The sequence below is a fragment of the Cervus canadensis genome, chromosome 3 (genome assembly GCF_019320065.1).
Source record: "Cervus canadensis isolate Bull #8, Minnesota chromosome 3, ASM1932006v1, whole genome shotgun sequence".
In the NCBI taxonomy this organism is placed as follows: domain Eukaryota; kingdom Metazoa; phylum Chordata; class Mammalia; order Artiodactyla; family Cervidae; genus Cervus; species Cervus canadensis.
In genome coordinates this window covers 59,709,641-59,737,241 of record NC_057388.1, presented here as the reverse complement: position 1 = coordinate 59,737,241, position 27,601 = coordinate 59,709,641, and the positions used below count along the sequence as shown (strand labels likewise).

General features: G+C 39.3%; 1 protein-coding gene across 3 annotated transcripts in view; it reads left to right on the top strand.

The window, feature by feature from the left end:
- BBS9 (Bardet-Biedl syndrome 9) overlaps window positions 1-26,822 on the top strand; it is a 461,674-nt gene extending 434,852 nt beyond the window's left edge. For 2 of the 3 annotated variants that reach the window (XM_043463234.1, XM_043463231.1), the window contains 2 exons: window positions 26,076-26,186; window positions 26,392-26,822. In XM_043463234.1, coding sequence (XP_043319169.1) covers window positions 26,076-26,186; window positions 26,392-26,423 — 143 coding nt within the window. In that variant the 3' untranslated portion in view covers window positions 26,424-26,822. The remainder of the gene's footprint in view (window positions 1-26,075; window positions 26,187-26,391) is intronic. The other variant, XM_043463233.1, reaches the window with a different exon arrangement.
- The last annotated feature ends 779 nt before the right edge of the window (window positions 26,823-27,601 follow it).

Below are 27,601 nucleotides of genomic sequence, written 5' to 3'. Positions count from 1 at the left end.
ATATTCATTGGAAGGACTGATGCTGAAGCTGAAACTCCAATACTTTGGCCACCTGATGCGAAGAACTGACTCATTGGAAAAGACCCTGATGCTGGGAAAGATTGAAGGCAGGAGGAGAAGGGGACAACAGCGGATGAGATGGTTGGATGGCATCACCGACTCGACTGAGATGAATTTGAGTCAACTCCAGGAGTTGGTGATGGACAGGGAGGCCTAGCGTGTTGTGATCCATGGGGTTGCGAAGAGTCAGACACGACTGAGCGACTGAACTGAACTGAACTCTGATGCTGTAAGATGTTATATAGGTAAAGGGCGTATCGGAACTTGTACTAGTTTTTCAACCTTTTTTGTAAGTGTAAAATTATTAAAATAAAAATTTTGTAAATAAGGGCCAGAATCTCCACTTATAAACACACTTAATTTTTGGCTTTTACAAATTTGACTCTATCATACGAATTTGAGCATACTCTGGGAGATAGTGAAGGACAGGGAAGCCTGGTATGCTGCAGTCCTTGGGGTTACAAGGAGTCAGACATAGCGACTGAACAACAACAACAATAATATATTATAATTTTTAGGAAAACTAAAAGAATCGAGAAAAATACAGAAAGAGAGAAAATATTCTTATCAGATTAAGGAAAGTTCCTTCTATTTCTAGTTTGCTGAAAGTTTTTTTTTAGTGCTTTTATGTTTTCGTTTAAAAAATCTAATTGAGGGTAACTGATTTTTTAATATTTATTTATTTATTTTTGACTGTGCTGGGTCCTCATTACTGTGTGGGCTTTTCTCTAGTTGTAGAGAGCAGGGGCTACTCTCTAGTTGTGGTGTGTGGGCTTCTCTTTGAGATGGCTTCTCTTGTTGTGGAGCTAGGGAGTGTGGGCTTCAGTACTTGGGGTATGTGGGCTCAGTAGTTGCGGCTCCAGGGCTCTAGCGCACAGGCTTAGAAGTTGTGGTGCATGGGTTTAGTTGCTCCATGGCATGTGGGATCTTCCTGTCTCAGGGATTGAACCCATGTCTCCCGCATTGGCAGGCAGATTCTGTACCACTGAGCCACCAGGGAAGCCCTAAAAGTTTTTGTTAAATCATGAATAGATGTTTAGTGTTAAATGTACCTTTACATATCTTTGAAATGATCATTTAATTTTTCTTATTTTTTGGCATATTGCTTTTGGAATTTCAGTCATAATTAGGAAAATTTCCTCCAATCTCAGGTTATAGAGGAAGTTACTATATTTTATATTTTCTTCTACAGTTATTTTAAAACTCAAACAGTAATTATAAGAAGCTAAAGAGCTTACTTTGAATCTAACCTTTAAGTTCCAGTTTTTGCTGCAATCTTTGCCTCTTGCTTCTTATCAGCCCTGTGACTGTGGTATGCAGCACATACCTATGTAGGGCTTACTATGTGCCAGACACTTTTCTAAGCACATTACAAATATTAAAGCATTTATCCCTTTAGTTACCATATGAATTAGGCACAGTTTCAGAGAAGAAAACAAGAACCAGAGAACTGAAAGAACTCAGTCAAGTTCTCATACCTGTCCAGAAGTCCACTCTACTACTTGTATGATAAGATCCTGGCAGCTGAGGCAGGAAAATATTTGCCTGGTATCTTTTATTCTTTTCCTACCATCTTTAGTGACAGAACCAGGGATCCTCTGGGACCACACAGATAATCCTAGTAATTTCTGGTATAGGAAAAATAAGTATATCTACTGGACTGAGAGTCATAGAAAATATATAGTTTTAGGAGAGGTTATATTTTGGAGGAGGAGGAAAGATTATTAATTTTTGAAATTAATTTTATAGGAGTAGAGTTGCTTTCCATGGTTGTGTTAGTTTCTGCTATACGTCACAGTGAATCAGCAATATGTGTACATATGTGGACCTGCGTGCTAAGTCCCTTCAGTCCTGTCCAACTCTTTGCGACCCTATGGACTGTAGCCTGCCAGGCTCCTCTGTCCATGGAATTCTCCAAGCAAGAATACTGGGAGTGGGTTACCATTTCCTTCTCCAGGGTTTCTTCCTGACCTAGGGATTGAACCCATGTCTTTTAAGTCTCCTGCAATGGCAAGCAGATTCTTTACAACAGCGCCTCCTGGAAAGCCCGTGTGTACATATACTCCCTCTTTTTTTGGATTTTCTCTCCCATTTAGGTCACGGCAGAGTTTGAGTAGTGTTCCCTGTGCTAAACAGTAAGTTCTCACTCGTTATCTATTTTATACATAGTAGTGTATGTATGTAAATCCCAATCTCCTTATTCATCCCACTCCTCTTCCCCCTTTGGGTCATATGCTTGTTCTGTATGGGAAAGATTATTTAAAAAGAAAATTTGAAAGGGCATTTTAAAGCCTTTTTTTTTTCCTTTTCATATGGTAGTTAATTGATATTTTCAAATTTAAAATGTGCAGCCTTTAAACCCCATTTCTTGAACTTACAGCTTACATTTGTTTCCTACTCTTCATTAACAAGAAATGATCTCTGTTCAAAAGCAGGGTGCTTATCTGGCTTCTCCTGTTGTGTAACCTTATCTGACTTGAACAGGGCTGGCGTTAGGATGATTAACCACTCTGAACTCCAGGACTTCAGGCTGGTAAATATTTGTCTTTTTTTTATAAAAATGAAATGATTAAAAAAATAGATACTCCAACCTCTCCCAAGTAGAGGAGGACAGAGAAGAATTGATGCTACATGCTCTCTGTTGGCTCAGAGTTCCTTTCAACTTTTCAGAAGGAAGGAATCATGCCTGGATTCCATCATCTTACAAGAAACAGTTCCTCAGGATGTTGAAAGCCTTAGAGAAATGTCCCCTTTTTAAGAAGGCTAAAAGCTTGATTCTGATCTGTCTTTCCCCTACCACTTTTTAATTGGCATTATTTGTAGTAATTTTGTATCGTTATGATGCTTTCACATAAGTTATCATGTTTGATTTTCACATCAACCCTGAAATAAGAAGGGACGCTCTTACCACCATTCCACAGAGAAAACTAGGACTTAGAGATTTCAAGCAACCTTCCCAAGATTGCAGAGCCAGTGGTGGGGCAGAGTTGGTAGGAGATGAGCAAACTGGCCTCCTGACTTTGGTGCTCATTCTTCTCTACCATGCCCTACCACTCAAATAGCACAGAAATACTAGGTATAGTCCCATTTATATAAAAATACTTGGCATTGATATATTTTACAAGCATATTTCAAATTAGTGGAAAATTTTGGTGAAATTTAGAGTAAAAGTTTTTAAAAAACCTAAGTAAGATAGATTGTTGTTCAGATGCCCAGTCGGTGTCTGACTCTTTGCGACCCCACGGACTGCAGCACGCCAGGCTTCCTTGTCCTTCACCATCTCCCAGAGTTTGCTCAAACTCATGTCCATTGAGTCAGTGATGCCATCCAACCATCTCCTCCTCTCATTAAGTAAATTTCAGAAAGCTTCCAAACAAGATGTCTTCCAGATCCCAACAATAACAATAGTTGTTCAGTTGTGGCCTGGTGTGGAGAAGGACAGTGTCCGGGATTGCTTCTTTCTTTCACAAGTAGTCACTCGTCTGCTTGTGCTGGCCCTTTGAGACCATTTTTGCACTTCTCTGAGTGTTTCTTTATTTGTGTGTGGCAAACTCTGTTAAAAAATTGTAGCCTGGTTTTGGCAGGTACTAGAAGACAAACCAGAAATCACATAGGAAGTAGAGTGTGTTACTACTTGCCTTGTACAATCTCTTGTGCTACAGACTGCAACAAAATATTACAGGGGTTTCGGGTAGGAATTTCTGTTTTTATGTTGCACTGCCTTTTAGGAAAGACTCATCACAGCCATGTTCTGAGATTCATGAGCTGTTAAAATCTCTTCCATATCAGTATATAAGCTTTCATATTTCCTACAGCTGGGACAAAGGGAAATGGTATAGTCTACCATCTGGATTCAGAATATACTTAGCAAAGAAAAAGCATATGCAAGATCTAGTATGAAGCATTGGAGTAAAGCCTGAGGGATGTATACATTAAAAGTACCAGAACATGAAAATCCTCCGTGTTCAAAGGAGAGAGTTCAGCCTGGCTTTCGGCTGTCGCGTTTTCCGTCTCTTGCTTTCCCACCAGTCTGCAGGGCTGTTCCTCCGTGTTGAGAAGGCTCAAGCTCACTCTTTGGCCCTAAGTTCTAACGGCTTGAAAATCTTATGGTTGGGTATTCATATTTAAAATCCCTAAAATAAAAGTGGGAAATTTTTGAGGGACCATCCTTTTCAGTATTTAGCTTGGAACTCATCCTGTCCTTCAGGGGCCTCCAAAGACTAACTACTTCATCCTCTGAAACACTTCATTATGAGCTGAAAAGGAGCCAGGACCAAAGACCCTGTTCTCTCTGAGATGGAGCACAGGACTGGGTGTTTGTCTTGCTCCTAACATGGCCAAATCAGCAAGCTATTCACCATCTCAAACTGGTCTTATTTATTTGTGTCATGCAAGAGAAATTTATTTTCTAAATTGTTAAGAGCTTGAATGTATTTATTACAACTCTTTGGAAGGCTTGGCCCCAGCCTTGTCCTGAGGCGTTGAGATTTGTTTTCCATCAATTTGAGCCTCAAACATAAAAGAGTTTCAACAGTGGCTGGGATATTACCTGACATTTTAATGATTGGGTGAAGAGAAGTTAAATTACGAGATGACCTGGACAACAAACAGACTTCAGAATCCTTTTTCAATAGAGTGTTAGTGAGCTGCCCAGTACTCTGGATGGTGGTTTAAAAAAATATAATAAAATGTCAGCCAAGCTTTTTTGAGACAGATTAGAGAATTACCCAATTCCCTCAACCTCTTCACTCTAAGTCTAAAGCAAATGTTTGTTTAAAATTTGAAAACCAAGCAGTTTATGTTCAACTGGATGAATTTCATTCATTTGGGACAGAACAACAACAAAAAAGGTTAGTCTGTAGTGTTTTGTCTCATAGCTGGTGTATTCTTAATGAAGAACATTCCTTTGTGTGTCAGGACTCAAAACTGGGTCACCAAAAATGCAGCAATTAAGTAAAAAGGTTTTATTTAGTTATCATCTGTCTGAAACTGATGATAAATACACATCAGTAAAGTTTACTGCCTATAGTTGTATGCCTGGCATATTGTTATGTGGATTGTCTCATTTAATCTTTTCAAAAATCCCAAGGTAGGTACGGTTATTCCCCCACTTTTTAGGTGACTAAACAGAGGCTTCCAGTGATTAGGTTCCTTGTCTAAGATCATCCAACTGTGGAGCAGGAACTGCAGCCCCATGATTCTAGGCTCAGCCCTGAGCGCTTATTAGCATAGCAGATGGTTTTCTTTATGAAGCTGAGTTCATCCAGATAATGTGGTCAGTGATGACAGGTCTACTGGATGATCACTTGAGAACAGAAAGCCGATTACATGGCATTGCCTAGCAGAGACAGTGGAAAAAATTGTCAATTCTTAAAATTGAAGTATTGTTGATGTACAATATTACATGAGTTACAGATGTACAATTTAGTGAATCACAGTTTTTAAGGGTTATATTCCATTTGCCTTCCCTGGTAGCTCAGTCAGTAAAGAATACACCTGTAATGCAAAAGATCGCCTGCAGCACAGAAGACCCAGGTTCGATCTCTTGGTTTGGAAGATCCCCTGGAGAAGGAAATGGCAACCCACTCCAGTATTCTTGCCTGGAGAATCCCATGGACAGAGGAGCCTGGAGGGCTACAGTCCATGGGGTCACAAAGAGTCAGACATGACTGGGCAACTGAACAACAACCATTTACAGTTATTTTAAAATATTGGCTATATTCACTGTGCTGTACAGTATATCCTTGCAGCTTATCTTGTGCATAAGAGTTTGTACCTCTTAATCCCTTACCCCTATATGGCCCTTCCTTCTCCCCTCTCCTCACTGGTAACCACTAGTTTGTTCTCTGTATCTGTGAGTCTGCTTCTTATTTGTTATATTTACTAGCTTGTTGTATTTTTCGGATCCCACACATAAGTGATATCATATAGTATTTGCAAAATTGAAAAAATTTTAACGTGTGTATTTAGCACCCACAATTGTAAGGCACTTCAGAAGTAACCTCATGGAAGTAGGTGGAACTGCAGCTGGATAGTAATCTAGACATAAGACTGCTTTCTTTTTTTTTTTTTGTATTTAAAGTGATTGCTATTCATTCTGTTCCCGGATGAGACTTTGTTTTTCTTTTATAAGTGATGGATACCCATATGCTGCTCATAAGAGACCAGAGAAAACATAGACAAATCCCATAAGAACTGAAACAGAGAGTGTCCTGGAACATTGTTAAAGGATAATTTCATTGAGGGGAAACTTTTTACATAAAATTGGCAGATGAGGGTTATTCATTTATCTCTTCTAGAAATAGCTGAAAGGGGGGTACAACAGAAATCATTCCAATTCAAACATATAGGGAAATGGATTCAACCAGGATGCTAAGATAATTTTGGACTTTTTCAGTTTTATAGGCTGAGGGTTTCCATGAATATAACTGAGACCCATGATTCAGTAACTTGGAAGGTTAGAGGTTTCACACACACACACACACACACACACACACCCTGCACATTATTACCCATATCTTTCAGGATAGAATCTTTGGGAAAAGTAAAGTTTTTATTGTTTTTGTTTTGTTTTTTTAGTATTGACAAATAGCCATACCAACTGGTTTTATAGGAACAACTAGTCATGGACCATGGCTTTCAAAGAAAATGTTTATCTACCATTTATTGAAAGCTGTGTCTGTGAGAAGGACCATTTCTTTAATTCTAAAATGACCATTTTGGGTCAAGATATTTTATACTTGTATTTTGGGGGAAAGACTGTAAAGCACATTAGTTTCAAAAATAACTAGTTTTGCTGGTAGAATTAAATGATTATAAGAGAATTTCTTCTCATTGGCAGAATGGAAGTTCACTGTATGTCTCAAATATTTATTTTTATAAATATTATGGTCTGGGCACATTAAGCCCATTTTCTTGTACATAAAAAGCCACTTTACCTCAGCTTTGCCTTGTTCCTGTAAAAACAGAAGATTGTTTTATGGTCTGTCTAACTGTATCTTTGCCTGACAAATAGACATCAAATAAAGAACCAATTGTTGTACCTTACTCAGAGACTTTTGCTAGATCTCCTTACCTGAACAGACCTCAGTAGTAACAAAGAGGGCCCAGCTGATAAATGACTGGTTTTGTTTTCATGAAAGTTAGGAGAAGTATCACCTGCCAGGAGGGTTTATCTTGGATGCTGGGGGCAAAAACCTTTACTGGCTCCAGAATGATGACAGTCACTAATGTTTAAGTGATATTCTAACCTTTCCAAAATCATTTATATGATCCCATTTTATCCTTACAGTGTTTTTAGAAAATAAAAGCACATAATATACGTAGCATATACTGTTTCAGTTTGGTTTTTGCTCACATGAATTTAAAGACACACACAATATCCAGAAATATTTGCTATCAATTTTTTTGAGTGAGTGAGAGAGTGAAAGTCGCTCAGTCATGTCTGACTCTTTGCAACCCCATGAACTATACAGTCCATCAATTTTTTACTACATTAATATACTCTTATTTTTTCATTTCATATTTCTCTCTTTTTTTGTTATTCTGTGGACAGTTTTTCTCCCACCTTTTGCAGAACATTCTGATTATTTGTTTAGACCCTCCATTAAGGAAATAACCATTTTGGCTATTTAAGTGACATATATGAATGCAAAAACATCTGGCACAGTATCTGACAAGTAACAGATGCTCAGTGATGACTTGTTTTTCCTCCGCCGCCTCTCCCTCTTTGTTTTTGGTTTGGTCTTTTGGTCGATAGTGTGGCATCAGCCCACACTTGATAGATAGTTGAATACATAGACATACAGATGGAGCATCTCTATCCACCCATTTACCCATTTATATATCTTTGGTCCTTGGTTCCCTCTCTATATAGGTTTCGTTCCTTTAGTCCTTGATACTCAGTTTCTCTGATTTTCTTATGCATGTTGTTGTTCAGTTGCTAAGTTGTGTCTGACTCTGCAATCCCAGGGACTCCAGCATGCCGGGCTTCCCTATCTTTCAGCCTCTCCCAGAGTTTGCTCATATTCCTGTCCATTGAGTCAGTGATGCTATGTAACTGTATTTTGTACTTATTTATTGAGTAAACATGTACAGAAAGCAAGTGTTGCTCTAGTGATCATGTTTAATCGTGGGAGATACAAACCAGAGTAAGATAAAATCATGCAGCTGGCGTAGGAGATACACAAATAAATATGTCAAACCATATGTGAAGTCCTCTCATAGAGAATATAGAGGGGACCTGTAATAGGGTTGAGAGGTAGAGCCTGACCCTGGGATTCTGGGGATCAGAAGTGAATGATAAATATTATTACTCTCTGTTGAGATTTCTTTTTGATAGTATGTCTTGAGGGATTAACATTAATTGAATTCTTTTGCATTCCTGAAGTAAGTTTTTCTTTATTATTACTTCTTAAATATCTAGTACTGATTTGCTAATGTCTTCATTTGAATTTTTGCATATATGTACATGCATGAATTTGCCTTTGAGGTTTTTGCTGTGTGAATTTGCACTCAGGACTTTGTACTCAGGACTTTGTGAGGTTTTCTGAGCACAGCCCTGCTAACTTTGGAAGACTGATCTTCGTGTTAATGTTAAATGTTCTACCACTGTCCAGGATCCTTCTACTTTAAACATTTCCCCTATGAACTCACTTGAAATTTCCCAACTTTTAGAAGACTGCTATGTCTTTCCTCAGTGTTGTTGGAAAAGGCATTATCTTCCACTTTACTATTTTACTTCTTTCTAGTTGTAAATCCATCTACTTTATTGAGTCACTTCCTCTCCTTAGTAATGATATTCTATAGAAGCATTAATCAATTTTGAATTGTTTTTAAACAGTCTAAGGATCTTTTTAGACATCTGTCTTTACTGGTGGTTCTTTTAGTTACTTCTAGGCTGATTTCTTTTTTACTGAGATGAAACCTCAATCATTTCCCCAAACCCTTTCATTTTTCTCTTAAGTATGAGATTAGGAAGGATCAGATGTTGAGAGTATGAGGTGCGCACAATGATCCTTTTTTTTTTTTTTTACTAAATAGGATGATCTAAAACTCTTATTCTTTAAGCAGTAATTCACAAGCCAATTGCTATGTGTCTTTTATTTCTATCAGGGAGAAATAAGCTTCTGGAATGGCTTAAGACTGATTCTGGAGTCAGCACCGAGAAGATTCTCTCATTCACTGTGTGCATGACTTTGAGCAAATCACTTGAACTTTTTAGAGTCTAGTTCATCACCTGTGAAATGAGACACTACTAACTACCATTTTAGGCAGCTGTGTAATAAGCAAACATGTAAAGTACTATGGTTAGCACATAGAAAGTACTTAAAAATGGTACTAATGTAATTATTCAATATCATAAATAAGTTCCTAATCCTGTCCCTTCATGTACCATGGTCATCCTTTCCTGTTCTTTTATAAAAATTGCATCCAGTTTTCACCCCTCAGAATCCATAGACTGGATCTTCCATTGTCTGCTTTGTTTGTACTGCACATTTCCACCTTGAACATCTGTATTTCTTAAAAGCCCCCTTAATTCTTGCCTTCCATCTTGTTCTCTACCACAGTGTGTTTTGGTGGAAAATGCCTACAGCATGGAAGACCCAGGTTCTACTCCTAACAGGATCATTGGCTGATTATCTGACCTTAGGTTGTCAATCTTCTTATCATTTATTTTTGCTATCAATTATTGAGCATGACTTTGTCTCTGATGCTTTATATAATATCTCATTTACTCCTCACAATCATTTGTTTGGAAGGTGTTATTTCCATTTTGCCAATGAGGAAATGGAGATTTAAAATTATTAAGTAATAATTTTTAAAAAAAATTAAAAAATTAAATTATTAAGTAATAATTTTAAGTAATTAGTAATTACTTAAGTATTTACTTTAGTAATTGCTAAAGTATTAAGTAATAATTTTAATATTAAGTAGCTTGCCCAGAAGCTGAATGGGCAGTTTTCCTGGACTCTGGGGATGCAGATTTTTACCTGCTCTACAACTCAGAGTTGTGAGGGCCAACCAAGGTCAAGTGAGACTGTTTCGTAGACTGTGGAACACCATGTAAACAGAACAGTTCTATCAGGTTAGTATTTTCTCTTCTCTCTTCTATTCCTTTCTCTTCTCTCTTCTTTCTCTTCTCTCTTCTTTTCCTAAGTCTTCCGACATGTGGATTGTACCATGGGTTGGTTATCCTCATTCCCTCTGCATCTTCGCCCCTTTGTTTTCCTCCATTCTCTCCCTTCCTTTCCTTTTGTCCCCCATGGCATTTCCAGACGACTTCCTCTCTCAGTGAGGTCTTACTCCGTGTCTCCCTTCCTCAGCCAGAGACAGCTTGCCTTACCAACTCTTTCAGCTTACCTGTTTTGTGTTTGACATCCATTTAAAAATGATTTTCATGGCTCAGTTACAGACAGACAGCTTCACATCATCCCTCTGTGCCTTTTTTTTTTTTTTTTAAGATTTGGTTTGAAAAAGGGTAAGGTAGTGCAGGATGTATAGAGGTAAGAAAGAAGAAAAACTGTTGGGAGGCGCTGCTGTATTCCATCTTCAAAGAAAGCAGAGCTGGGGTTAGTTCAAGTTGTTTTACTATTGGAAGAGAGTCATTCTACCATAGTTTGGACATAACCTGGCTTTTTACTGCCAAGAAAGTATAAGATGGAAATGGAGGTAAATGTGAATAATTCAAAATAATGTTTAACTTTGAGGATATTTCACCTTCTCTGGAATTAGAGATTTATGCTTGTCAAGAGTTAGGGAGGAATTCGAAATGTTTATGTTACCAGAGTGTAGAAAACATTGTCCAGTTGTTTATCTAATCCTTCGTTGGGCTTGCTTTTAAAAACACGTTTTGATTTGAAGTAGCCTGGGAAAAATAAACTGTTCCAGGCCATAACTTGATGCCCCAGTGGAAATAAGATAGATCCTTTTTCATTCATTTTGAGAAATTTTCCAAGCAGACAGATGTCTTTGTACCTTCCTTTGCAGTTCCTTCATCCACAAATGACTGTTATCAAGAACTAGAATTACAAGTGCTCTGTTACTTCTTTTTAACTTTAGCTTCTACAGAAATTACTACTGGGATCTTATTTCTTTTCTGGGCTGAACATTTTGTTGTTGCACCTACTCAGTCTCACAGATTCTCCATGTGTTATCATCCAGGAAGATTCATTTCTTAAAGATGTGTATTAACTAACTCAAGAACTTTTTGAGAACATTTTTTGATCCACAGAGCAACCAGGTGTGCTGGGGAATAGGCGTAAGAGGTACTATACTATGCTCTGCTGTAATTATTTTCCAGTCTCCCAGTGGAAAAGGTAGAGAGTAATATGTAAAAAAAAAAAAAAAATAGAATGAATTTTGGTTTCCATTGCTTCTTCCTAATCCCTTAGCTTAAATTCATTCACTCAAGGCAACCAGTAATTATTGTGTGCTTCCTGTGTGCCAGGAACCATTCTAGGGCTGGGGATACAGCAGCAAACAAAATAAAGATCCCCACAATTTTGAAGCTCTTATTCTAGCAGGGGAGATGATAAACAATAAACATGATAAAGATGTGAACTATGTAGTATGTTAGAAAATAACAAGTGTTAGTGTTTAAAGGTGGTAAGTACTATGGAAAAAGAAATGTCAGAAAGGTGGCAGCTACAAGATTATAATTTTAAATTGGGTTGTCAGGGTAGGCTTTGTTGAAAAGGCAACTTTTGAACAGAGATTTAAAGAGGTGAGGGATTTATCCATGCAGAGATCAGAGAGATAGCTGTTCCCGGTAAAGAGAACAAGCCTAGCATGTTCCCAAGACAGCAAGAAAGCCAGTAGTGAGACTGAGTGGGCAGAGGTGCAGTTAGAGGGGTCAGATCATGCACAACCTTTTGGCTGACTTCTGTTTTTTACTGAGTGAAGTGAGGAGGACCATTTTGAAGAAAGTGAAGTGAAAGTCACTCAGTTGTGTCTGACTCTTTGCGACCCCATGGGCTGTAGGCTGCCAGATTTCTCCGTCCATGGAATTCTCCAGGCCAGAATACTGGAATGGGTGGCCATTCCCTTCTCCAGGGGATCTTCCCAACCCAGGGATTGAACCCATGTCTCCCACATTGCAGGCGGATTCTTTATCATCTGAACTACCAGGGAAGCCCAAGAATACTGGAGTGGGTAGCCTGTCCCTTCAGCGGATCTTCCTGATCCAGAAATCAAACAGGGGTCTCCTGCATTGCAGCTAGATTCTTTACCATTGAGCTACCAGGGAATAATATAATCTTATGTTTTAAAAGAATGCCTGCCTGCTGTATTGTGAATAGATTGTGGGGCGGGGGTGGTCAAAGGTAGAAGTGGGCAGTCAGTTTGAGGTTTACACAGGTCAGTAATTCAGCAGTGGTTCAAGGAAGAGGTGATGGTGGATTGCTGCACAGTGATAGTAGTGGTGAAGGTGGTGAGAAGTGATCTGATTCTTGATATATTTTAAATGTAAAGACAACAGAATTCCTAACAGAGTGGCCATGATGTGTGAAAGGAAACAGAGAATCCAGAATGACCCTAAGAGTTTTGACTTGAACTTTCGGCTACCCAGGTGGTGAAGTGGTAAAAAGTCTGCCTGCCAATGCAGGAGACACAGGAGACCTGGGTTTGATCCCTGGGTCAGGAAGATCCCCTGGAGTAGGAAATGACAACCCACTCCAGTATTCTTGCCTGGGAAATCCCATGGATAGAGGAGGCTGATGGACTACAGTCCATAGGGTGGCAAAGAGTCAGGCATGACTGAGCATGCATGCAGCATCAACTGGAAGGATAAAGTTGAAATGAGAAAGGCTATGGGGTGGAACAGGTTTGTGGGGAAGATCAGGAATACTGTTTGGTACATGTTGAGTTTGATATGCTATAAGATGTCCAAGTGGAGATATTGACTAAGTAATTGGATATAACAAGTCTGAAGTTCAGGAGAGAAATCTGGGCTGGAGTTATGAAATTAGGAGTTGTCAGCCTGCAAAGCCATGAGACTGGATAAGGTCACCAAGGGAGTGATTTTAGTAAAGAGAGGGGAGTCAAAGACTGAGTGCTAGAAGTGTTGGGACTTTTAGGAGTTTGGGAGAAGAGGAGGACCCAGCAAAGGATGCTGAAAAGGAACATAGAGTGAGGACAGAGAAAAATCAGTAGAATATGGCATCCTGGAAGCCAGATGAAGAAAGAGTTTTAAAAGATTGTAGAACCATAGGCTGTGTCAAATGCTAATAGATCAAGTAAGCTAAGGGCTGAAAACTGTAGATTTAGCAGCATGAAGGTCAATAGTGATCTTGAAAAAAACACCTTTTGTGGAGTGATAGAGGCCAGGTCTAGACTGAGATGGATGTACAATAGAAAGGAAAAGAATTTAAAACATCAAATACAGGCAATTCTTTGGAGAAGTTTTGCTGTCAAGAGGAGCAAAGAAATGGAAGAAGATACAGAAAGTGGGGGGTCACGATGCAGTACATTATTCCCGATTTGATATTTATTGTCATCTTTTACTATTTATCTAGACCCCAGTCCTTGTACTTTCTTTATCAAGCTGTTAATTCCTAGTGGATACTGTTTTTTGCCAGGTAAGACAACAGTTAAGGTTTTCCTTGACTAGTTAACAGGACAGTTTGCATTCCTGGAGTTCAAGCATATGTAACTGCTGCTCTCTGCTTCTGAAAATTCACCACCTTCCTTCCATTCAGCTTACATGAGAACCCCAGGCTTTTAGGTGAGGGAATTTTGACAATATAAAGCAAAGATGATCAGAATAATAGTAATACTTATTATTAAAACACTTACGTATCACTTACTATGAACCAGGTGCTGTTTGACGTGCTTCACATTAAATTAACGGATTTCCCTCATGGCTCAGCTGGTAAAGAATCTGCCTGCAATGTGGGAGACCTGGGTTCGATCCCTGGGTTGGGAAGATCCCCTGGAGAAGGGAACAGCTATCCACTCCATAACTCATTTAATCTTTCCAATTACCTATGAGCTAGATACAGTTATCATCTGCATTTTGCAAATAAGGAAATTGAGGCATAGAAAGATTAAGTAAACAGTTAAAAGAAAATAAATCAATAATGGTGAGGCTGGGATTAAAATTCTGACAGCCTAGCCCCAAAGTCCATGCTCTTAGGGAAACTGGAGAATTTTAAGAGAAAGATATTAGCTAGAGAGATTCCATTTTACACAAATGACAGTTTTTTAGAGTTGCTGGGCTAAGTTTTTCTGAGAAACAAGATAGAATATAGGAGCTGTTGGGTATTTCCCAGATTTACTAGACATTAGTGAACTGTTACAAGGGCATAATCTTGGAATGATGTGGAGAGCATTCTTCAAAAATAACTTTTCTAAAGACCATATTTCCCATATATTTCTTCAAGCTTCATGAATAACTTTCCAAATCACAAGTATATATTAAACATACACTCTTTGCAAAAGAGAAAAAAATTCAGCTATTTTCCTCTATGTGTTTATTTTCCTGTGGGAAGCTTATTTGTTTATCACACAGGCTATAGAACCATCTTGAAATTAAAGTAGATTATATGTGAGCATTAATACTATACTAGTTTTTAAAGGATTCTTAAAAATTCTTTAGCTCTAGAGATGAAGTATGAAGTAAATGACTCTTTGTTGATCATTATTTCTTAGAACCTGGTGAGCACTGCCACTGAATCCTTCATTAATAATCCCTTCCTTTTCCAGAAGGACTTGCCAACACCCGTATTCACTGGGAGAATTAAAATCATATAAAAGTAATTGGTGTTTGCTTCCTTCAAGGCATACATTTAAATATGTTGCTTTATTCCTCTGTTCCTTGGCTGCCTCCTATGTTTAGTAACACTAGGTCAGCAGACTTCCTCTTTTAAGGTTCATCTGCTGGCCATTTCAATTTCCCATGAGAAAGCAAACCTACCACTGTTTTACCCTTTTATCTTAATGTTTCATCCATTTATGTCATATTATCTTGTGGGTTTGCGTTTCTCAGTAGTAATGGCCCTGCTGGTAAATAGAAAACAATGAATGTGATTGTTCACCGTTGATCATCATCACCATTTGAGCCCTTTTAAAATTCCTATTGTAATCTCAGAAGAGTGGTTATCTAGAATAGTAGATTATTGGTGATTTCATCTTAAAAAGAATGTGTGCACTGTTTTTCAAGTGAGTTATTTTAGTGCCTCTTTGACAATTTTGGCTTTGACCATTGGATCCAGCTACTAATAGAAACATTCCACCTCTGGTCTTCGTTCCCCATTTCTGTTTTCACCTAAGCATGTTTTCGAGCATCAGATATAAATTCATACCATGCTCATGGCTTGTAGTTTCGTGTGTAATTGGCTGTAACGTAATGACTAACGTATGTTGGAAGTTAGTACTGAAAATAATAGCCCAGCATTTACTGGGGGCTTATTCTGTGCCAGGCTCTGTGATAACTGTATTACAAGCATCAACCAAATTAATCTTCATCTTTCATAAAGTGAATGCTGTTATTTTCAGCATTTTAAAAAAAGGAAACTGAGGTCCAGACTCATGTGACTTTTCTCAAGATTTGATGATACTTGCCATGTCCCATCTCGGATATTCCTTCCCATCATCAAAGGGATGGTTTATCATCTTGTGTACATTTCCCTTCTCTGCAAAATATGACCTTGTTTAATGGGCTATTGTAGACATTTATCATTAGATAACAGAGTTGTTTTGGAATGAATCCTGAGTACTTGTTTGTGCCTGCGTGCTAAGACGCTTTAGTGGTGTTCAACTCTTTGTGACCCTATGGACTATAGCCTGCTAGGCTCCTCTGTCCATGGGATTCTCCAGGCAAGAACACTTGTTCAGGTTCCTCATTTGTGAGAGAGTATGATGAAACAGGCACTCTCGAGAGCCACTGTGTTCTTCACCCTTTTCTCTAAACCTTTTTATAACTGAAGTGACCCAGCTGAACTCTTGGTTTCAAAATCTCCATCCATCTAGTCTCTGTCATTTTTAAAAACAACACAGTTTAGTCAAGATTATGGCTTTTAATTGGGTTGTGGAAAGAAATTCGTTGAAGAAATGTTGCCAGGATCACTGGGGAATTAATAGCCACTTGATGCAAGAGGGAAGCTGTGAAGAACACTGGCTCTCTTATTATGTAGTGTCCAGGCAAAGTGGAGTTATACTCATACTGTTTCATTTTTTTAAAAGAAATTATTATTGCAGAACTATTGGCTTCCTTTCTTTCTCAACTGTAGCTATAATGTTTTATTTGTGCCTGTGTACTTCTGAGAGAGAGTTGGTCTCTGAAGAGGGAGTTAGGAGAGGAAAGTATTTGAAATGGAAATGTCTTAAAATTATGTCTTTTTCCAGTTGTACATTGGATTGCCTTAGGATTTAGAAACAAAATGGAAATTAAAAATCACAATCACCTTCTTTTAGAACAAAAAAGTGCTATATTTATCAGTATAGAAAAGATCTAGCTGAAAGACAATGCATCTTGCATTTCCTTGCAGAGTGCTCTAGACATTGATCAACTGGCAAGGGAAAGCAATTATTAACTTTCTCTTCTTCCCCACCTTCTCACAATGGCTGGGTAATACTTTTGTGTTCCTCTTTGGAGGATTTAATGGCCTTGTTAACATGTGGGAAAACATTGTGATTGGAGACTTTAACAAAATAGTGAGTAGTCCTTTTTTTTTTTTTTTTTTTTAAGTTCCATGTTTATGTTCTTACTGGGTGTGTGTCTTTCCAAGTACTCCAGGTTAAGAACTAAATGTGTTAGAAAAACAGATGTAATGCAAATAAATGGGAGAGTTCTCATTTCCTTCAGTGAACAAAGCTCTGAGTTCCTGAGCAGTAATTTTATGGGACCTTCTCTCTATATCAGAAGAAATTGTGCTTACTCCACTTCTTTCTCCTGAATTCTATTGTATCATATCTGACTAATGATCTATAGGGCCAGACAATTCACCTACATATTGTGGAGGGTCATAATGCACTAACATACTGTAGAGCTTACTCTTACCAACAATTAATTGGGGAATTCACTTTATGAAGCCCTGTTTACAGAGTGACATCTGGAGAAATTCTTAACCTGGATCCGTTCCAATCTGTGGGATTTATGGACTATGCTTGATTTTTTTGTAAATAGGACTTTTCTCTGCTTGGTACATTCTGTTTACATAATTATCACTGGATGAAAATTGCTATGTTCCTGTATTTCTTAATCCTTTGTACTGAGTGGACCTACATTCTAAGTGGTGGTCCAGCTAAAAAAATACCTGGACACCTATTATTATTCAAGTTGTGGAAACATCTTAAGGCCAGGAGGACCCTGCTCTGTTAAATCTAGATTCTCTGACAGGAGCCCTTATACCCCAAGGACTTAATATTCAGCCATTATGGGAATTTTAGAACTTGCTGAGACACATGCTAGACCCCTTAAAATATATTAGACTCACTTTTATTCACAAACTTGGTCTTGTGAGATGTGAAATGGAACTATTTTCAAACATAGGTGTGTGCATACCCTTGAACACATTTGAAGTTCTTACTGGGTGTGGGGAGATCAAAGTTTGTTATTAGGCAGTGGAACTGAACTCTCAAGCATTCTATAGGGATCATGTTGGACACATATTACAGTGACCTTCACCTGCCTCTCTGTGGTTAACCATTATTATCTGTGTTAACTAGTAGATAAGCTACCATCTATGCAGTCAGCATGTCATCTGGAAATATATAGAGAAAGAAAAGTTACAAAATAGATTTAAAAGAGACACAGAAAACAAATATCATATATTGGAACTGGAAACCTAAGACTTTATTGAAAGATATTTTTTTCTTCTGTTGTCCTGAGTTTTGAACTTGTAAAATTGTACCAGATTAAGGGTGGGGTGTCTCCACTTTATAACCAAAAAAAGGATCTCATGGAAATGGAGATGAGAAAGATATCAACTAATGCTCTCCAGTTCCTCCTTTAAGGAAGCAGCATCATCATATGATATCAATCTGATTTGTCACACTATATTCATTCAGTACTGTATTAGATTCTTGAGGGCTTTATTTCTAAGATGGGCTTTGTCAAGGTCTCTGGCTGTTGTCCCTTGGACTGCAAGGAGATCCAACCAGTCCACCTTAAATGAGATCAATCCTGGGTGTTCATTGGAAGGACTGATGCTGAAGCTGAAACTCCAATACTTTGGCCACCTCATGCAAAGAGTTGACTCATTGGAAAAGACCCTGATGCTGGGAGGGATTGAGGGCAGGAGGAGAAGGGGACGACAGGGGATGAGATGACTGGATGGCATCACTGACTCGATAGACATGAGTTTGAGTAAACTCTGGGAGTTGGTGATGGACAGGGAGGCCTGGCATGCTGCGATTCATGGGGTCGCAAAGAGTTGGACATGACTGAGTGACTGGACTGACTGACTGACTGGCTGTTGTGTTTTTAACAATCTCCTATACGTGTGTTTTTCTGTAGTATTTGCTTGGTAAGTAAACCCAATTTCACAGAAATCTTGGCTGTCTAAAATGGCCCTTAACTACCTTCTCATGCAGGGAGGCACAGGTTTGATCCCTGGTTGGGGAACTATGGTCCCGCATGCTGTGGGGTGTAGCCAAAAGTTAAAAAAAAAAAAAATTTAGAGAGAGGGAGAAGACTGAAAATCCTAAAGAAAAGAGAAGATATAAACAGACAAGAGTTTAAAAATAAAGTGGCCCTTAAGCACAGAATAGGCATGTGTGCATACATGCACACACACCCCCACACACACCCATACCATCAGTCCAAAAAATTCCAACAAGCATAGCTTTACCAATTATAGTGTGCTCTTAAGGAAATGTTAAGTCCAAGTACAAGATAGATTGGGCCCTTTGATTTGAAGTCCAGTGTGGAGGAAGGGAGGTCGGTGGAGAATTAATCAGGTGAAGTGCAGCCCCACTTCTACTCCAGAGCTTTTAGCTTTTTATCTCTGTGCCAGCCCTTGTATAAGTCTTTATCTGTATTTTATATACAGTTCTTCCTAGCCATATAGCTCCTCCTCTGCATCACATTTTTCTAACTGCTATTATGTTTTTTTTCTTTAATATTTTATTATCTATACCTTTAGTAAGTCACCCCAAATATCTTCTGTAGAAGTGTACACACAGAAATATGGACTATGTTGCTAATTCATCCTCCCCTCCCCACTTTTCCTTTTCATCCTCTTATCTCCTTCTCTCTTTTACTCACTTCTCTTCCTTCCATTCTTCCATTTTGTCAAAAAATTTATAAATACTCAGTTAAAATTGGTTCGCAAACATACCATAGGATTTTTTACTTCCTGTAGCTTACATATATATATATATATATATATATATATGCATTTATATTTCATATATAATTTTACTTATTTATTTATTTTTGTTATTTTTGATTGTGCTGCATCTTTGTCGCTGCACTGGCTTTTCTCTAGTTGTGGAGAGCGGGGGCTACCCTATAGTTGTGCTGTGTGGGCTTCTCATTGCGGTGGCTTCTCTTGTGGTAGAGCATGGACTCTAGGTGGGCTTCAGTAGTTGTGGAACCTGGGCTCAGTAGTTCGGCTCCCAGGCTCTGGAGCACAGGCTCAGTTGTTGTGGGGCAGGGGCTTGGCCACTCTGCAGCATGTGGTGCCTTCCTGAATCAGGAATTGAATCCATGTCTCCTGCATTGGCAGGCAGATTCCTTATTACTGAGCCACACAGGAAGCCCTAGAGAAAAATATATTTAAAAAAAATATAAAAATGAACAAAGTAAAAGAGCATTATCAGGAAAACTCTTATGCTTGTCTATATGCCCTGCATGTGGATATGTGTGCACATTTAGACAGAGAGACAGACTGAGAAAGGGTAAAGAGTAAAACTTTTTCAAATGGATACATTTTCAGAGAGTTTTTTAATATTCATAGTTTCTGATTTGAGAGAATAGCATTGAGACATGTGTATTACCACATGTAAAATAGATGACCAGTGCAAGTTCCATGCGTGAAGCAGAGCACTCAAAGCCAGTGATCTGGGACAACCCAGAGGGATGGGGTAGGGAGGGAGGTGGGAGGGGGGCTCAGGATGGGGGACACATGTATACCTGTGACTGATTCACGTCGATGTGTGGCAAAAACCACCACAATATTGTAATTATCCTCCAATTAAAATAAATTAACTTTAAAAAATTTTTTTTAATCCTCATAGTTTCTTAGGGAAGCTTTTCATGTTTAAGATAGTGAAATATTCTTTTCAAAGCATCTATTCCCCACACTTCACACGAATTAAAAACCTTTGAAATGGAATCTGAATATTAACCTCAAAAACACTTTATCCATCAAGTAAATCTTGATTAAAAGAAAAATGTCATTGGTATATATTTTTGAGGTTTTTGCTGTTTTTAATTTTTAGTGACATTTCAGGCATATGAACAGAAGATTCTTTGGCTAGCAAATCAGAGCAGGGTGTCTGTGGTCATTTGTGATTCTCAAAGTGTCTGCTTGTTTGATTCCTTTTAAACATGGGAAGATAAAAGAAGAAAAATGTTTTTCCTCCCTGAAGGAATGGAATATTTGCACCCATATACTCAGTTGATTGCAGAGATCTCTGTTGCAAGAATATAAATCTACAAAGTTCTAAAATACACCCAAAGAACAGCTTGCCAACTTTCTGGGTTTTCTGTATCATTAAAAGGAAGTATTGGTCAGGACAGCCAACTTACACACAAATCCACTGAGATCTTTCTGGAAAAAAAAGGTGGTTTTGGGAAAGTGGTAATGGTTTAGCAAGCAGGAGAACCAGGCACAAGCCCTAGAATATAAGGGACATCCACTACCCTCTCTGAGCCTCTGTTTTTAAATGAAGGTGGTTGCATTAAAAGCTAAAGTTCTTTCATTCCTCAGAAATGGTGTGGAAAGTGCATCTATGCCAAGAAAATTCATAGATGACAGAAATGGTGAAAGGTACTTTGTGCTGAGCACTGTGTTCAGTGTATACAGTGTCACATAATCCACACAAAAGGCCTCATTAAGACCCTCTCTTTACAAATGGGACAACTGGTAACCTGCCTGGGTCTGACAGCTAGCCCCAGCCTGACCCACTCCTGAGGACTTTACAGTCTAAGTCAAGACTCGCTGTTGGCCACCCAACCCCTTCACTGTCCCCACCATTCAACTGCTCACCTGATGTTTTGATAGAGGAAAAGATGAACAACTGGCAACAATCCCAAAATCGGGAACTCTAAGAATTTAGGAAAGGAAACTATCTTTTTTTCTCCCCAATCTAATCATGAGAAAAACATTAAACAGTTTCCAATAGAAGGGCATTCTTCAATATACCTGACCAAATACTCGTCAAAACTTCAAGGCCATCAAAAGTAAGGAAAGTTTGGGAAGCTGTCACCACCAAGAAGAGTCAAAGGAGAGAGGACAACTAATGCCATGGGGTTTTCTAGATGCGATCCCGAGACAGAAAAGGATGTTAAGTAAAAACTAAGGAAATCTGAATGGACCGTAGATTTTAACTAAAGGTACCCATATTGGTTCACTGATCATAACAAATGTACCATACTGATGCAAGATGTTAACAACAGGACAAACTATGTAGAGAATATACAGAAATTCTTTGTATTATTTGCCATTTTTTTTTCTATACATCTAAAACTGTTCTAAAAATGAAAGTTTATTAAAGATAAACTTATCACTGCCCAAACAAAAAGCATTTTTAACAGTAGGGCTAGCAATATTCTTTTAAAGAACTGCTACTATTACTCCTCCTCCTCCTTGTTACTATTGTTATGGCAATACTGTCAGATGATCTGACTGTGTTAAATGCCTCTAGGAACATTTAGAATTAAGATGCTACATGAAGAGTAGCTTGAATTAGGCCAGGGGTTGGCACACTACTTACAGCTAGTGGGCCAGATCTGACCCATTGCCTGCTTTAATCAATGAAGTTTTATTGGAACATAGCTGATGCTCATTCATGCTTTCATTTTGTCCTTGGATGCTTTTGCACTACAGTGGCAAAACTGAGACCACAGACCAGATGGCCCACAGCCTAAAAATATGTGCTATTCAGCAAACCTCCTGTTCAGGCTACCTGAGTACCAGGTAGTGAGGCAGGTAAGCTGGGCCACCAGGATTCGTCTGGGCTAGAATCAAGTCTCTGTCAAATAGAACTCAGCAGATCAAGTAGCATGAGTAAACAGAGTAGTCAACTTCAGAGGTGGCCACGTGGACCCCTTCCTTACAGAGCTGTTTGAGGACTGAGTGAGCTAATGCATTGAGAATTCGCGGCCAAGTGCCCAGCACACAGTAAGTCCGCAGCACTATGCTTTCCAGATCAGGAAGTCCCTGGCTTTCCCTTGCTTTTGCCGCTGGGTCCTCTGTGACACACACACACAATGTGTGTTTGGATAATTTCATTCAGCTGTGGTTTTTCTTCCCCTTCTCCCCTTCTCCTAGGCGTCTAAGCCTAGGATCCTTTATATAACATCAGTGGAACCCAGACTCCACTTCCAAGATGGGCTTCAGAAGGCCTCTGTTAGTTTGGAGATTTTATATTTTATTTCTCTCCTTTTACTGGCTACTCTGGAATTTTTACCAAATATTTTTTCCTAACAAAAATCTCATCAGATATACCCATCTGCCCTTCTTAGCAGATTCTAATTCAGTAGGTGTGGATGGGACCTGAGGTTGCATTTATAATAAGCTCCCCAGCATATCTGGTGCTGCTGGCCCGGTGATCTGGCTTAAACCAGTAAGGCTAAAGAGGCCTTCTGACTTGCTGGATCTGCCTTCTGCTGCCTGCTAACTGAACTAAACTTGCCATTTTCTTTTTGCAGGGTATCTAGTTATCAGAAGCAGCCACCCTACTCTATAACCCTTATAAATGTTGCCATGCCACAGCTACTTGATCTCCCAATCTTGACCTCTCAATGTACCTCATCCCAGTTAACCATGGATGAAAGCTTAAGCAATTGCATAACCCAAATTAAGATGCTATATGAAGAGTAGCTTTCTGTGAGCCTTTGATTAGGCAGCAGACTGGCAAACTACTTGGTATTCCCAGTCTGTTTACCCCCAGCCATGGAGCCCCTATTTCATACAGATAGATGGGTGACCTAACTTCAAATTTTCATCTTCAAGTCCTGCTTTTTAATACTAATTCCCATGCCAGTGATTTTTGCAAGAAAACAAACCTGAGACAGAAATTAAAGTAGCATTTTATTTGGCCAATTCAGGGGAGGGAGGATGAGGAGAAAGGGAAGTGGGTCAGGAACTGTGTGCACCACTTTGTGATGCCTCCTGCCTGCCCGACCACTTTTCTCAAAGAGCCAGGAAGAGAGCACTCAGAACGCAGCATTTTTCTGGAGGTTGGCAAAAAAGGAATTATAATTCAGAGTCAACCCTGGAAGAAGCAGTAGGGGAATTCTTCACCGGGCTCCTCCCCTTCCCCCTTTTCCTGATGGTCAGAATGCCAGAGCTCCCATCCTACTGTTCCTTCCAAGCTTGAAGTGGCGGAAACTCCAGGCTCGTAGTTGGTCAGTCTGGCCACACGGAGATATCTGAAGAAAAGAGGGTGGCATTTCTAGGGCTTGCGACTGGTCAACCCTGCAGTGGGATTTGAAAGATTCGTCATCTCTCTGTACTCTGGACAAGGCAAAACTTTTGTGCCAAGGACAAGAGATTACATATGTTGTAATTCACGTAATGTAGCATCTACAGGATCGTCTAAAGCAACTGACTTCTCCGTTGTGCCTTCTCACTTGCTCCAGTATTGAGTCAGCTGGAGTAAACGGTAGACACTGATTAATCAGTGGAGACTTGCCTCTGCACGCATGGCAGCACCGCTCTCTGACCACTGCACTCTCTCCCATTTGTTGGCAGGAGACACTTCTTCTCCACTCTCAAAGTTTTCTTGCATGCAAAGGTAGCTGCATCAGTACAACATTCCTGTCCTCATCCTGCTTCTTCCCTCTGCCTTGGGAATGGAGAAATGACTTAATCTGATTCATGAGTCTAGAAAGCCTTTCTTTGGCCTATTTTCTTGGGGTTGGTGTTCTGTTTTGCAGGGAGCACTCCCTTCTTTTTTGGAGAAGGAGATGGCAACCCACTCCAGTATTCTCGCCTGGAAAATCCCATGGACAGAGGAACCTGGCAGGCTATAGTCCGAGGGGTCGCAAGAGTTGGACTGCTTAGTGACTAAATCACCACCACCACTCCCTTCTCTCTGTTCTTCCTGTCATTAACCTTACAGAGGTGTCCCTTCCCCACCTCCAAATACCCTGTTCCCCTTTCCTCAGTTAGATGAGGGTCCACGAGAAGAAGGGTGCTATCTGTTGGGTTTCTCCGTAGTCCCACAGTGGCTCTGAGCCTGTCCCTGTCCTCACAGTACCCTTAGCAGTGCTCCTGACAGCCACACCTGGTAGACCAGCAAGTGAGAGAGAACCTGCTGCCACCCAAGGCCTGCCCCCCAGGGATCTCTGACTGATGCTGCAACTGGGAGCCATATAGTAATGCTTAAACACAGGCTTTGGGAGTTGTCAGGCTTGGGTGTGAGCTCTGTCTTACTCCTTAGGAGCTGTGTGACCTTGGCAAAGACTTAATAAGAATAGCTTTGGGAAGAAAAATCAGTACACTGTACAACATGTTAGAACATTTCCAGGAAATGAGGTACTGATCTCATGAGACCTCCATTTTCCTATCTGTAAAAGGAGAATAATATTATGTTTCATGGCGTGGTTTGTAGGAACTAAACAAGATAATATGGGCAGAGTTATCATCACTGAGAAAGTGTGTAATAATGATAGTTAATGTCACTATGATCTATAAGTTTTGGAAAGAGATTAAAAATAAACCTGGTTCTTCTTCTGGACAGGGCCCTAGCTATTTTCAGATATAGCTGGGTGAGTTCCATTGCATTGATGGATAATTCTAACATTTCCTGTTTGGGGAACCTCTGAGGCGACCTCTAATTCTTATTTTATGAGTGTGGAAATCCTTGTCTCTCAAGTTTCCCTCAACATCGATTTCTTTTTCAGAGCTGATACAGAGGGATAAGGTGTATTTTCCTTCAGACCTGGGATCTGGCCACTTCCCTCTCACTTGAATGATGTGGTTTACACATCAGTGCTGCTGGTACCCTCGCTTTATAAACCCCCTCATGCATAAAGCAAAACTTGAATATGGAGGCTTTGGACTCAGTGTATGAGAAGCCTCAGAAAAAGAAATAAAAATCACACTTCATTTACAAGAAGAATGGCTTTGGGAAAAAACGTGTACAGTATACAGCATGTTAGTACATTTCCAGAAAAGTGATGGCAAATTAGTCAAATCAAGTTGCAGATGTAGTCAGGAAGTTCTCACATGAGTTTTCCATACAAGATTTTGGTGGATAAAATCAAACGACTTATACTTAATATTTTAAAAGTGCAGTCGTGCCAGCTCATCCTCAAGTCACCTTGGAATTGACTTGGAATTGAAAGCTTCTAAATGCAATTCATGGTTTTGCTGTTGAATAATTAAGTGTTTGTGTCTGTGCTATAAGGTGTTGGGATTCAGGAATAGAATTAAACACCAGAGAATTACCACCATGGTCACCGTCTCAGAACACTAGCATCCATTCTCTTTGTTCAAGGAAGATTTCTTTCCCTCATGCTTGATGTGGTTTGTTTCTTTTATAATTTCTCTGATCCCAAAGGGAATTTCATACTATTAATATAATTACCATTATAGTATGGGTATCACATATACTATAGATTTTGTCCATTCTGAATTTTAAAAGGATAAATTTGAAGACAACACCATTGCTGTTGTTGCTGAGTGATCATCGGTGTGTCTTTGAGGGCAATAACTCATTTCCAGCATTTTCTCCAAAAGAAATACATTGAAGACTATTATTATTTTTTTGCTCAGCTCCTGAAGATTGTTGTCTCATCATTTATTGTCTTCATGACCGGTACGTTCTTAAGCTGTTGTTGATGTCTGGAAAGACTGATTTTTCTGTTCTTTAAAATATTATTTGTATTTTTCAACTAGGTGGCTGTGCTCCAATCCCAGAATCAGACCTAGAGGAAAGAGCAATAGAACAAGACTCCTCTGAACTGTTTACCAACCACAAACACCTCATGATGGAGACTCCTGTGCCTGGTAAGAGAATGGGTGGCCCTCACACATATGTCAGAACAGTGACACTCTGGTCGGGTTTTGTCATACCAAAAAGCATTTTGCAAAATTGCTCGTTTTCTAACTTTTTATCCTTCCCCTTGACATTGGTGCAGCTTAATTTGATCATTTGTATATTCCTTTCAATATTCAGATCTTTTCTCTCTCTTTCTCTCTTTCATTTCCCCAGAAGTTTCACCCCTCCAAGGAGTCACAGAATAGTTGCAGTAGAATTGTCTGGTTAAGGGGAAGATGGCCTTCCGAAGGTTGACCCTGTGTGGACCTCATGCCAAGCACAGATGAAGGCCTGGCCCAGGTGCTTCATCCAGCTTACCTGCCAGGAGATAACAATGTGTAGAGATGGGGATCGGGACTTCTCATTTTTCTAGGAGGATTGTAATAATATGGGCAAGGCAGCTGAACTTGTCTTACCAGGAAAGGATGTTGCTGCGTTTTGGTCATCTGTATGATTTCAGATGCAGGATATAGTGAGAGAATATCTTCTGGGGACAGACTTTATAATGCAGAGACCTAGATCCTGTTTGATACCCCAATTTTTTCCACAGAATTCTTATATAGTAAATGTATTGAGTTTAATAAACATCTCATTGTCGAACAGTATCTTGGATTTTATTTATAATCAGAGGGTTATATAGTTGATATCTTTATTTAATGGGAAGAAGCTGAATGGAACTAAAAAAATGTTGCTGGGCTTCCCAGGTGGCTCAATGATTAAAGAATCCACCTGCCAATGCAGGAGACACAGGAGATGTGGGTTCAGTCCCTGGGTGGGGAAGATCCTCTGGAGGAGGAAATGGCAACCCACTCTAATATTCTTGCCTGAAAAATCCCATGGACAGAGGAGACTGGTGGGCTACAGTCAGTGGGGTCACAAAGAGTCAGACATGACTGAGTGACTGACCATGCATGCAAAAAAAAGTTACTACTCCACAGTAAGACTTGAATATGGTTGTTTTATAAATGAAAGAAACTACGACTAGGTTAAGAGTAGGAAAAGGTGAGTTTTATAGTATTGTATGAAAATGTTTAAAATATTTTCAGGGAAAAGTGTTAGTAGCTCAGTTGTGTCCAACTCTTTGCAACCCCATGGGCTGTAGCCCACAAGGCTCCTAAAGGAAGCTAGTACATTAACATCCTCTTTTCATTACCCAAATGGGTAATACCTTTTAAAAATCCAGGTTATTAAAGGATTCACACTCTATTATAATTAAAATATAAGGTTTTCATATGCAAGAAATAAAGAGATTTTGTCAATTTCAAGTTAAAATTACAGTTGCAAGACTAATTTATTTAAACAAAAATATGTCTGTGGCCAGTTTTGGAATACCTCAGCCAGTACAAGGGAGAAATTGGCTCATGGTTTTTCTATATGTGAAATG